This window comes from Schistocerca cancellata, chromosome 10 (genome assembly GCF_023864275.1).
Source record: "Schistocerca cancellata isolate TAMUIC-IGC-003103 chromosome 10, iqSchCanc2.1, whole genome shotgun sequence".
Classification (NCBI taxonomy): Eukaryota; Metazoa; Arthropoda; class Insecta; order Orthoptera; family Acrididae; genus Schistocerca; species Schistocerca cancellata.
In genome coordinates, this window is record NC_064635.1 from 37,495,990 (window position 1) to 37,510,077 (window position 14,088).

Here is a 14,088-nt window from a genome sequence, read left to right on the forward strand (position 1 = left end):
ATGAAAAAGGAAATACTCTTTATTTGGACTATGTTCATTGTTTTATACCACAGATGTATGTAATTTTCTTAGAAACATGAAAAACAACCATTTTCACAGCATACAAATGCTGCATTTTTATATTTGCCATTATACCATTACAATATGAACAGAAATGATCTGGAGCCAAGTTACGGGATTTGAGCCTAGAAGTAAAAAGAATATTAAGCTGCCAGACATACTGGAACTACCGCATGCAAGTTTTTAACGTGTCACTGTCGAATGCTGGCAGGATATAGAATGGTTCCTCATAAAAGAAGAGGAGAAAATGTGGCACCCGGTTGGCTTCATGGGTTCTGTTGTTGATAGGCTTGTTATAAATGTAGCAGGTGACACTTCCAGAATTGAAATGCATTCTCTGATTCAGATAAGGAAGGAGCTAAGAGAGTGCCAGACGACTGGCTGTAATTAATACCTTCAGTAGCTTCAGTATGCAACAGTACAGTGAAACCCTTGCACTATGCTTATGCATGAAACATATCTCACTCAGAAAATTACCCTGTGTTTGAGTTAGAAATTTTTATCACTCTTATTTGTAATTAGAATACTGTGTCAGGTGAGAATGAGAGCATTTTATGCTTTCTGTCACCTAAGAAGTGTGCAGTAGTGCTGGAGTTTTCCAAATATTATTTCATAGTTTTAAAAATTAAATGGCATTTGAAGCTATATTGTTTCTTTGCTTGTCTCTTTTTACATCTGAACTGCAACTGCTCACATCATTACAGGTTAGTTGGACTGCTGGCTGGGCAGTGCTGTCTGCAGTTTAATGTGTCGGTAAAGCTGTTGTGCCGCATTGTTGCTCAGTGTACGTACCAGATAGGGTTGATAGAAGAAATAGAGAAGATCCAACGGAGAGCAGTGCGCTTCCTTACAGGATCATTTAGTAATTGCGAAAGTGTTATGGAGATGATAGATAAACTCCAGTGCAAGACTCTGCAGGAGAGATGCTCAGTAGCTCGGTACGGGCTTTTGTTGAAGTTTTGAGCACATACCTTCACCGAGGAGTCAAACAGTATATTGCTCCCTCCTAAATATATCTCGCAAAGAGACCATGAGGATAAAATCAGAGAGATTAGAGCCCACACAGAGGCATACCGACAATCCTTCTTCCCACGAAGAATACGAGACTGGAATAGAAGGGAGAACCGATAGAGGTACTCAAGGTACCCTCCACCACACATCGTCAGGTGGATTGCGGAGTATGGATGCAGATGTAGATGTAGATATAATGCAGCATAAACATATCCTTACAATCGTACTTGATTGTACTGGTCACAACTTCGCTCCACTCCACATGAAATGAAATCCAGCGAGATTCAAGCAAACATTTAAGAATACAGCTTCTGACTAATCATTATGTTTGTGTTTGTTTACATCAGGTTTATTCGTATGATGAATGGAGTATAGTCAGGCTGTGGCACAAATTTATTTTCTCCCCAGTTCCATTTAATACTTCCTCATTAGTTATGTGATCTACCCACATAATATACAGCATTCTTCTGTGTCACCACATTTCAAAAGCTTCTATTACCTTCTTATCTATACTGTTTATAGTCCATGTTTCACTTCATACAAATGCTTTCAGAAAAGACTTCCTAAAACTTAAATTTCAATGTTAATAAATTTCTCTCCTTCAGAAATGCTTTTCATACCAATGCCATCTAAATTTTATATCCTGTGTACTTTGGCCATCATCAGTAATTTTGCTGTCCAAATAGCAAAAATCATCTAGTATTTTAAAAGTCTCATTTCCTAATCTAATTCCCTGAGCATCAGTTAATTTAATTTTACTACAGTCCATTATCCTCTTTTTGCTTTTGTTGATGTTAGTCTTATATCCTCCTTTCAAGATGCTTCCCATTCAATTCAGCTGCTCTTCCAAGACCTTTACTGTCTCTAACAGAATTACATCACTGACAAACCTCAGAGTTTTGTTCCTTCTCCATGATCTTTAATTCCTACTCTAGATTTTTCTTTGGTTTCCTTCGCTGCTTGCTCATTGTACAGATCGAATAACATTGGCAAAATGCTACCACTTTGCCCCTCTTCCTTCTCAGCCACTGCTTCTCTTTCATGCCCCTTAACTCTTATAACTGCCCTCTGGTGTCTGTACAAGCTGTAAGTAGCCTTTTGCTCCTTGTATTTTACCCATGCTACTTTCAGAATTTGAAAGAAAGTATTCCAGTCATCACTGTCAAAACTTTCTCGAAGTCCACAAATGCTAGAAACGAAGGTTTGGCTTTCCTTAACCTATCTTCTAACGTAAGTCATTGGATCAGTGTTGTCACGTGTGTTCCTACATTTCTCCAGAATCCAAACAAATCGTCCCTGAGGATGGGTTCTATCAGTTTTTCCATTTTTCTGTAAAGAATTCATGTTAATATTTTGCAACATGACTTATTAAAATTATAGTACTGTATTATTCACACCTGTCAGTACCTGCTTTTTTAGAACTGGATTTTTTTCATTACATTCCTTTTGAAGTTTGAGGGTATTTTGCAAGTCCCATATATCTTGCACACCAGATGGAAGAGTTTTGCCATTGCTGGCTCTCCTGAGGCTGCCAGTAGTTCTGAAAGAATGTCGTGTACTCCCGGAGCCTTGTTTCGACTTAGGTCTTTCAGCACTCTATCAAATTCTTCTTACAGTATCATATCTCTCATCTCAAATTAATCCACGTCTTTTCCCATTTCTATAATATTGCCTTCATGTTCATCTCCCTTCTATATACTCCTTCCACCTTTTCCTTCTCTTTTCTCCAAAGGTCTCTTTAATTTTCCTGTAGATGGTATCTATCTTTCCCCTAGTGAAATATGCCCTTACACTTCTTATGTAGCCATTTTTGCTTAATAATTTTGCACACACACACTGCAAGCTGTGTGACACATTGTCTTGTCCTGCTGATAGATGCTGTGAGTCCAAGGAAAAACAAACTGCATGTGGGGGTGAACATAGTCCCCTAAGGGTAGAAATACAGTAGTGTTGATCCATACTGCATTCCAGTAGTGCCTTCCAGAATGATAAGATCAGCCAGGGAATGACACAGAAACACTCCCCAGACCATAACGCTCCCTCCTCTGGCCTGGACTCTTCCGATGATTGTTGCAGGACCATACACTCCAACAGCCATCTATCCGACAGAGCATAAAACGTGATTGATCTGGAAAGGCTACCTGTCACCACTCGGTGAACATCCAGTTGCAGCAGTGGTGTGTAGAATTGCAGCTTTAATTGCTGCTGAACAGCAGTCAGCAAGAGTTCACAAACCAGGCATCTACCGAGGAGTCCCACAACCAGCACAGTTCACTGAATGGTCACTGGGGAGACACACTTGCTTCATCTGGGTGGTCAGTTGGTCAACAACTGCATGTCTATTCAGCATTACACATCTCTATAGCTTTTATTCACCCCTGTCATCTATGGGCCATGGTGCACCAGTTTTGGATAGCGCCATTTTGCCATGCATGGTATTATTTAATACATACACACACACACACACACACACACTAATAGTTTATAGACTTTTTCCATTTCAGAAATGCTTCCTCCTGGCCCAAAATTGAGTCTTGAGGTTTCATGGAACAAAATTCTTTTTTTTGGTGACAGTGTCTGCTGACCAGATAGGATGAGCAGTTGCTCTCTAAATTGGATACGAATCCGAAAGTTTAGCTCGCAGATGAAATGTTCTGATTATACATATAACTTAGGAAGAGGTGTGACGGAAAAACTATCATTGACACTGTCTCCTTGCGAGTCTGGAGGAAATATAAAAACATGGAACAAACAAGATCATATAAAAATTAACTAGTCGAGGTAAACACACACACACACACACACACACACACACACACACACACACAAAACCACTGCACCACTGAACATAATGTCACCAGTTGGTGACAACTTTGTAGCAGACACTAGAACATCAGACATAGGTGGTGGTCACATTGATGTTACTAGACCATATAATTGTGCAAGTAACCTTGTAATGGAAATATCCAGAAGTACACCACAACCTATGTGGTGTGACTGATGTGTCACCCCTCACAAAATCACGTGCTGAATGTTCAATTAAACACTTTACCCAGGGTTTCCTGTTCCATTTAAACAGTTACTTTCTTCACATTTGTGTCGGCAGAGGTCATCTGCAAACTCAACTCTCGGAGAGCTGAGCTCACAGAAATAAATTAGGTCACTGAAAATCAGTAGCTCTCCTAGTTGCAGTGGTAAGCAGTTACTTTTACATACATGCGCACATATGGTAAATGTTGATGACTGGGAGGGAGAGTCTGCAGGCGTACAAGATATTAATGATAGAGGGGGTAGCAGGGTAGCGACACATCATGAGCACCTGGTCTGGTGAACTCGTATGGAGTATGATGCTGTGGAGTGTGATACAGAACAAAGGAAGTAGAAACTGTAGGGAGGAGGGTGTGGATGTAAGATGAGTGAAGCTGGGGTCCTGGGGCAGAATGGGAGGTGGGTGTGAGGCAGGGACAAGTTGTGACTGAAGGTAGGTGTACTACAGTATCAAAGGATTTGTCAGAACTCTGATTTACATAATTCACAGAAGCTAATGTCTTTGTGGGAGACGATCCAGACGGCACAGGTTGTGAAGTAGCCATTTTGAGGATGCTGTGTTAAACAGTTTGTCTCACTGCTGAGTGAGGAGATGCAACTAACTTCTTTGGAGAGTTATATAATGAAATATCCAATTCTTACAGGACTGAGCAACACGATTTTTGAGTGACTTACGAGATACATTATGTTGTTATTAGACTGGCCTTGCAATTATTTTCCTTACTGTCACGTGTACTGATAATTGTTTAATGTCATTGAATGTAATTTCATGACCTATGTTGCGGTTTTATGCTTAGTTAGGAAAGTATACAGACTGGAACTTTGTGTGTATGTATTACCGGTTAGTCAGCTTCACTGTTTTAAATTAAGGGAGAGATGCAAACAGATTTCTAACGTAATTATTAAATTCACACTATAAAAATTATCAGGAAAACAAGAACAACAACACTGTTGATCATTCCAAATGTACACATTTTGGACTTTCGTAACCTCTGGCATGATTTTAAAGATTTCTTTATGTGTGAATTAATAATGAATTAGCATTGGAATGTTTTTAAATGAGACAATTTTAATACTTAACCATAACTTTTGAAAGTTTAAATTATGTGTCACCATTTGGACAAAAATTCATGACATTTTATAGGTAAGAAAAAGTTGTTTTCAACAAAATAAATTTTTCAGACATTATGTTTCATTATCATTATAAATCCATAAATGTGGTAACAACAATAATATATACAAGACTAAGTGCCAGGCTGATTGTGAAGCTGTTTTTTGTGCAAGTTTTACTCTCACTCTGTGTATTTGTGAATGTGACAAAAAAGATGCTCTTTCATTGGCTGGTTGGTAAACACACCTAGACATACAAGCAAGAACAAAAATGATAGAGATAAGTATTTTGAAGTTCTGCTTACTACTACCGTCATTAAATTTCATGCTACAATAATAATACGTAATTAACAGAATTTTGCTACATCAAATTTTCCTACTGATGGGAGAATATATCAGAACAGTCAGCTCTGCTTTCGGCCACAATTTTGTGGTGGCCATTCAATCAGGTGAACAGCTTTGTTCATGGACTTGCTCACAGAAAGTGCTGTGGTGGGATGTGCTGGCTGGGTGTATTGGACAGTCCTCTTTACCTCCTTAAATACAAGGGTGGATCAAATATAAATCAGAATTGTTGTTCCACAGGCCATTTTGTAAATGAAGAGCAGCATGATCTCTGCTCACCGTTTTCCATTTCCAGTGATTTCCTCCACAACTAGAAAGTAGTTGTACCATTTGTTTAATTAGAATCACAGTGTCAGAGAAACGGAGACCAACATCTGCTGGGCAATGCATTATAATCAAGTGAGAAAGACTCAAGCGTACACGTAGCAGAAACAGTTTCTATGAGGATGAGATGCAATTAAGAGGGCAGCTCACCAACATTGCCTGAGGACCAGCATGGCTGAAGAGAATATTTGCATTGTTAGCCAGCATGTTGAAGGCAGTCACTGAGTAACAGTTGTTGAAATTGCTACTGAGGTTGTGTTTAGGTGATCATTATTGTGAACCTTGGATTTCAGAATGTTTCCACAAGGTGGGTGACTCGTCCTCTCACTGCAGAGCACAAAGTTTATCATCTTGAGTTGAGCAAATGGATACTGATATGCTACCAATCAAGAAGAACATTTCTGCACCTGACTGTGATCTGTGATGAAATGTGGATGTACCACTGCATCACGGAATCGCAAAATGTATAAATTTGCAGCCATAAAAGCCAATAATCTTCTCTTCAAGGGGGAAGGTTCTTGCAACAGCGCTTTTTGATTTCGAAGGAGTTGTTCTCATTGATTCTCTCCATGAACATTGTACTGTGAATGCTGCATACTACTGCCAACTTTTGGGCCAAGCATAATGTGCATATCATCAGAAAAGGTGCATTTTTTCCAATCAGGGATGTGATCATTCTTTATGACAGTGCTCAGCCCCACACAGCTGCCTGAACTCAACAAAATTCAGGAGTTGTTCTCAAACACACTGGAACATCCTCCATACAGTCCAAACTTATCATCCTGATATTTTCATTTGTTTGGACTGCCAAAGGAAACAGTCTGAGGACACAGATTTGATGTAGTGACACTACTGAAATGATCATATGAAACTATCTGCTGTCACAGCCATGTTCATTTTATGAAAATGGGATCAATAAACTGCCTGTCCGCTGGGAAAAATGTGTTTCCCATTCAGGAGATTACATAGAAAAATAAGTTAATGTGTATGAACTTTTCTGAAACTTCTATAAACTTATAAAAAATCCAATTTATATTTGAGTCACTCTCTTATTATAAATACATTTCGTGGATTACTTAAAAAGTTTCCTCAATTATCAGTGTGAGCAGATTATATCAGTGGTTGTAGTTACAGTTACAGTTTTAAACATAGATGACAGCAGGAACAGTAAACAAATTTTCAATTTATAAAGTATACAGCCAGCTGGTTGCATAAGTTGTAAAAACCTTGACAAGGTTCTGATACCACTAAGGGTGTCTTTTTCAGAAGTAAGTCACATAAATTACATGGCATTAATTTGTCTAATGTGTGCTCTTTTCAACCTGTACTTGTAAAAATTTTTACTGTTTCCATGGAGGACATTACTGAATACTTTCTGGCGTTTACAATTTAATGTCGTGTAATTTATGTGACTTATTTCTGAAGAAAATGCCCTTAGTGAAATCAAAACCTGGTCAAGGTTTTTACATTTAACTTTTGCAATTGGTTGGCTGTATACTTAGTGTATTGAAAATGGTTGTATTTAGTCACTATCATACTTAGTACCTAACAGTAGTAGTCTGCTGTGTTTTTTTTAATTCTAATCAATGTATTATTTGTCAAACCTTGCTTCCCTGGAGGCTTTATTTTATAGTGGGATTAATGAAAAGTATATGAATGAAATAAGCAACTCAGATGTAGCTGGTATTGGTATTGATGGCAACCCTACGATAATTTTTAAGCTTTATGCACAGAATGTAATCCACCTCTGTAGCTGAGTGGTCAACGTAGATGGCTGCTGTGTGGAGGACGCAGGTTTGATTCCCAATACTCCCAAGTTTTTCTCCTTCATGGTAGGACAGTTATGACATGCTCTCAGTTACCTGAACAATGAGTAATGGCTCTGCTGTTTGGAAGTTTGGCAAAATGGCCAGGAAAGCAGTGTGCTGACAACACTTCACATCCCTCCATCTGCATCCACAATGCAGCTGGTATTGGCATGCCTAGGGCATGGACAAGAAGCTGTATATTATTCATTTATGTGCTGAACACAATATAAATCCTGAGTACAGAAAAGGACAGAAAAGATAATAAAATACACTAGGAAAAAAACTATGTCTAAAGACAGGATTTTCAATCTCTGAGTCTAGAAGTGCAGATGATTCGTAAAAAGTATAATGATGACAAAAGGTAATGTTTCTGATTAGCTGACAAGGCAGTTGTAGCCTCTTCTTAGTGTTACTTTTATCAAAAGGAAAATTCACTTGAGGAAGCTGTAAAGTTAGAAGGAGATGAAATGTCTGGTGAGTACTTCCCTTCAGAGGCATAATTCAAAGTACTTCCAATGGCCATGTATCTTCATATGCCTCCCACTTACTTGGTTCATCCAGTTTGTGAAAGTATAACCATTTTTCCTTTGAATTTACATGTATCCAAGTAATAAAATTTGCTTTCATGTGAAAAGTGTACTAAAAATAAATTATACTCAAACATTATCAACATATGATTTTGTTATCATCTGATAGTCTGAATTTCAAAAAGCTAGGAGTTCACAGGTAAATTAACAAACACAGCATTGTTGTATGTAGCACAAATAAATTACCACCAATTGTAAAAGAAATTATATTACTAATAAATATTACATAAAATACTTTGAATGACAATAAATGATTTAAAATGAATGCAATAAAACTTGTTTTATTTTCATAGTGTCTCTTTATGGTAATTAATGTCCTGCAATTATAAAATAATAGAATTTATTTACTGATTTTACATAATGTGTTGTATTTATCTCACTTACAGCTTAGTTGTGGCATTACTTAAACTGAAGCTTGTAAGATCTGAATACACAATTTATTAATTGGTACATTAAAACAAACATATTTCTCTATAAAACAGAATGAATTGTAAAAATAAAATCTTACTTTTATGAAAAATGACTATTATTGAAAGTCTCACTGTAATTAGTTACTGCATACAGAGATGCCAATAAGGCTGGACTATGCAGGATACTCAATTTTGAATCCAAGGCTTTTACATGCTCACTAGTTCTATGAATGGTAACAATATTTCATCAGTCGGTACTCTGTGCAATTAGAAGATTTCAGAACTCAGCGACTATGTTGATATCTTGCCCCATTTTCGCATAGAAATGTCTCTCCATCATTCAGAATTTCTGAAAGCTGAGAAATTTTCAATAGTGATACATTGCCGCTAAGTTGTTACTAGGGCTCATACAACAAACTCTGATTTTACAATAATGGTAGAGATGTTGAGTCATTAAATGGCACATAAACACGATTGAGAACTTTGTGTAACAACGGGAAAAATGTGTGGAAGAAGTGAGGGTTTACGTACATAGCATTTTACTTCCAAATAATGTTTAACTATGCTCTGTCAGTCAGGTTGGATAGAAGGATAGTGTGTGTGGTGGTCATGACTAGTGCTCCAAAGTCTGAGAATTTTCTTTAAATGCCTTTTAATAGTTCACTGCTTCTACTATTCAATGAGTTGTTTAAGTTTTCTGTTTAAATTATTTTGAGCTCTGGTGGTACATTGTGCAGATGGTTTGGTGTGATTAGGGCTGGTTTAAGGGCCGAGGGGTCTCAAATACAAAAATTTTAAAGGTCCTACCAAAAGATGGCAGTACCAAAATGTAATATTCCTTCAGCCTTTCGAAAATCATTGGGAAGGAAGGGGTAACCAAATGACTATTCTAATTAGATTCTACAAACTATGAGTATGGATACAAGCACTCATACTTCTGGAAAAATATCATCCACAAAATCACAAAGATAGCAAGAGCTAATAAGTATGAGAACTATTGCACAGTCAGCTTGACAGCTCATGCACCCAAGCTGCTGACGTGAATAATATATGAGAAGAAAATTGAAGATCTGTAAGGTGGCAATTAGTTTGGCTTTAGTGGCTCTGGTATTGTGCTCAGTATTGGAAGACATACTTAAACAGAGAAACATTCATAGGGAAACAGCATTTGACACTGTATAGTTGTGAAAGATGCTCAAAATTATCAGGAAAAGAGCTGTAAGTTATAGAGAAAGATGAGTAATATGCATACAATATGTACAAGAACCAAAGGGAAAAAATAAAAGTGTGAGAAAGAATGAAGTACTCAGATCAAAAACAGTGTAAGACAGAGATGTAATCTTTCACCCTCCACTGTTCAATCTGTACATCAGTGAAATGATGGAAATAAAAGAAAGGTTTGGAAGTAGGATTAAAATTCAGTATGAAAGGATATCAAAGATAAGATTCGCCGATGGCATTGCTATCCTCAGTGAAAGTAGGGAGGATTACAGGATTCTGTTAAAAGGAGTGAACAGATGAATGAGCACACAATATGGACAGGGACTAAACCAAAGAAAACAAAAATAAAAATTAAAAGAGGAACAGCAGAAATGAGATTAGGGGAACAATGAAGCAGATGAAGTTAAGGACTTCTTTTGCTTTGAAAGTAAAGTAACTCATGTTGGGAGAAGCAAAGACAACATAAAAAGTGGACTAGAACCAGTTAAGATAGCATTTTTGTCCAAAAGGAGTCTACTGGTATCAAACATAGGCCATAATTTTGAAGAAGAACTTTCTGAGAATGAACATTTGGAGCACAGCATTGAAGGGTAGTGAAACACAGAGCCGGCCGGAGTGGCCGAGCAGTTCTAGGCGCTACAGTCTGGAACCGCGCGACTGCTACGGTCGCAGGTTTGAATCCTGCCTCAGGTATGGATGTGTGTGATGTCCTTAGGTTAGTTAGGTTTAGGTAGTTCTAAGTTCTAGGGGACTGATGACCACAGCAGTTAAGTCCCATAGTGCTCAGAGCCATTTGAACCATTTTTGAAACACACACTGTGTGAAAACCAAAGGAGGAGAGAAATTTCTGAAATCTCTGAAATGTGGTGCTACAGAATGACAAGATAAGGAATGAGAATGTTCTTCACAGAATCAGTGGGGAAATAAACATGTGGAAAAGATGAGGAGGAATAACAGTATGATAGAATATGTGTCAAGACACCAGGGAATAACTTGCATATTCTTTGAAGCATGGTAAAAATTGTAGGGGATGACAGAGATTTTAATATATCCAAGAAGTAATTGAGGACATTGGGTGTAAGTGCTGCTCTGATGTGATGAGGCTAGTGTAGGGGAGGAGTCTGTGGTAGCCCATGTCATACCAGTCAGATGACAGACAGAGGGATGGGGGGGGGGGGGGGAGGGGGAGGAATGTCATCTAAAATCTGACTGGGATTGGAGACACAAATGAGATGTCACTTGTGTATGAAGTTATTCTCAAAGCAGCCTGGGATTTGGTACATTGTATATTTTATTACAAAATTGTTGAAGGGGAAACAGTGACTCAAATAGTAATGACCTAAAGGTTCTGACTGATAAGACTTTGACTCTACAGTGGAGTTTGTGCTGTTCCAAAATTTACTAACAGATGCAAACTGTATGATGGAACTGGCATAGAACTTAGAACCTTAACTTTCATGGTCGTTGACAACTGAGCTATCCAGACACGATTCCTGACCTTCCCTCACGGCTTCAGTAGTCTCTTCTTCTTTTCAAACTTTACAGAAGCACTCTTGTTTGTGCTGCTGGACTAGCAGTCCTGTAAGAAAGAATATCATTGCAAAATGGCACAGCCATAGCCTAGGCATTATTTCTAGAATGAATTTTTTCTATGTATCAAAACTATCTGGTTCAACAGAACCATGTGCCATCTGAGAGATTGATGTACAGTTTGGTTTATCGCCTTTCATTCATTAAAATATGTAAAAAACATACTACTAATTTTTTCATGTTATGCATTTGAAATAACAATAGTATGTGACAGATACCTGATTGTTGAACATGAGGTTTTATTATATGGAATACATTATTCTGAATGCATTGATGGTGTTGATAAGTGTAGCTAAAAAAAATTGGAATTAATATTCTGGCACTCTTTCTTTTAAATATATGTAGTTGTAGTTCATAGCGATTCATTGGATGTTTTGGTCAAGACATTACATTATACAACAGCAATAAGTGTTGCATTTCACTACTATGTACATATGCTATTTTTTAAAAGAATTCCTGAACATATTGTTCATTGGTGCAGCAAAAGCACAGTCATGAAGAGTATTCTTATTAGGCTCTAGCAACAATGAAAGTGAGACATGTACAGAGAAAAAGCTCTTATGTTTTTTTGGTACTACATAAGACTGTTTGTGTTACAACTGTATGAAATGCGTTTAGCATTTGATATGAGTACATTGCTTATGACTGCATTGTGTAATGCACTGTACAAAATATGAACTTTTACTACTTTTAAAAATCTTAGCAATTTGATGTTCGTTGCCAACATATGACCACAAATATCAACAGAATGTACTGACCAAAACATAAACAGTTGGCAATGACAGGCTGCGAGTCCAGAGCCTCCCTCTCACTCGTTCGTTCATCTCCTATTGGAAATGTTACACTAAGTCACTGATATGAGATTAAACCTGCATCACTGTCACATTCTAGTTTAAAGCCCAGGGGCTTAAGCACCATAAAAATGTCTTTCATCATCCACTCCAGAAAACATTATCACACGTTACTGTCTTATCACTCAGTGAGCCACAAAATCTGCCAATCAGCTTTTTCCAGAGTCATCTTCATTCCTTTCACCATTGCTACAGGTGCCATTTCTGTTATTATCGACAGCACCTGTGTTGTTGTTATTGCAGGTTATTGTGTTGTTGTTGAGAGAGGAAAGTACATGTGGATACAGGTTGCTGAGCACACACACTTCCATGGGGCGCTGTGCCGGCAGCCCCATGTCCGGAAGCGGCTTCTTGTACAGCGACCGTGCCCATATGCTGAGGATGACCATCTCACCGAGCATCAGAGAGTTGTACACCACTGGAACAGGGGAGCACAGTTTCTTGTATCAGAATTTTGCTCCTGTAGACTTAAGAATAATTCTTGTTGACCAAAGATCGTTATGGAAATGGAAAAAATGCTGTACTTGGAGTTCCCATTCCATTGTTAGAAAACATAACTTACACCATACTCAAGACAAACAATTGCTTTGTGTGAAAAGGCAAAATTATTAGTAGATAACCATTTAAACACTTGTTGTACAAGTGTGGGAAAATGTTGTGGTCCACTATGAATGGAAAACTAGGCATATAAAATACAGAAAGCATAAAATGTGGAAAACCTTGAATTACGACAAAAAAATTTACATTTTGAAGAATTATTGAGATGTCATTCAACATTAAGTAAGAAAGTGAGTAATTTGTTCCTGTAAACACTTTGTAAAATTACTGTAATGTTTTGAAGTTAATTTTGATTACATTATTCTAATACCAATGTAGTGTACTAATCGTTCAAAATATGTATGTAATGACATGCAGCAAAATACTGGGTTAGTGCATAAGTTCATAGAATATTCCAATAAGTTTAATAAACACAACGGAGACTTTGGTCACTAATAATATATTCTCCTTCAATATGGACAACAGTCTGCGAATTTTGATTCTGTGAAAATAGAAATCACATGGTTTTCAAGTGGAGAATTTGTCAAGCCATGTTCAGAGTGCTTTTCCATCTGGAAAGGGAGCTCCTTGAAGGTTGTTCAATCACAAGCAGAAAAGATGAAAATCAGAGGGTGCAAAATCAGGTGAATAAAGTGGTTGTAGAATGACTACCCAACCCAGCTCCTGTATAGTGTCTTTTGTCAGTGTAGCAGAGTACAGGTGGGTGTTATCATAAAGTAGTATCACTTCACACAGTGTTTCTGGTCATTGTTCTTGGATTGTGTGTGCAAGAAGCAGTTGTTAACAGTAAGTGTCAGTAGTGATGGTTACACCTCAAGGAAGTAATTTCTAGTACATCACACCCTCACTGTTCCACATCTACATCTACATCTACATTTATACTCTGCAAACCACCAGGAAGTGAAAGGCAGAGAATAGATCCAATTGCACCAGTTATTATTGTTTCTTCCCATTTCATTCATATATGGAGCATGGGAAGAATGATTGATTGAATGCCTCTGTGCATGCAGTAATTACTCTGATCTTATCCTCATGATCCCTATGTACTACATTGTAGTATATTTCGAGATTCATTATTGAATGTCAGTTCTTGAAACTTTGCTCCTAGATTTTCTCAGAATACTTTATGCATGTCTTCCAGTTCAGTTCCTTCAGTACCTCTGTT

General features: G+C 37.6%; 1 protein-coding gene across 1 annotated transcript in view; it reads right to left on the reverse strand.

Annotated features, from left to right (window-relative positions):
• Positions 1-12,040: 12,040 nt before the first annotated feature.
• The window catches only part of LOC126106798 (organic solute transporter alpha-like protein), a 369,704-nt gene continuing 367,656 nt past the window's right edge, over positions 12,041-14,088 (reverse strand). Inside the window, exon 7 of the mRNA XM_049913186.1 lies at positions 12,041-12,783. Within this exon, the coding sequence (XP_049769143.1) occupies positions 12,515-12,783 (269 nt within the window). The 3' untranslated portion in view covers positions 12,041-12,514. The remainder of the gene's footprint in view (positions 12,784-14,088) is intronic.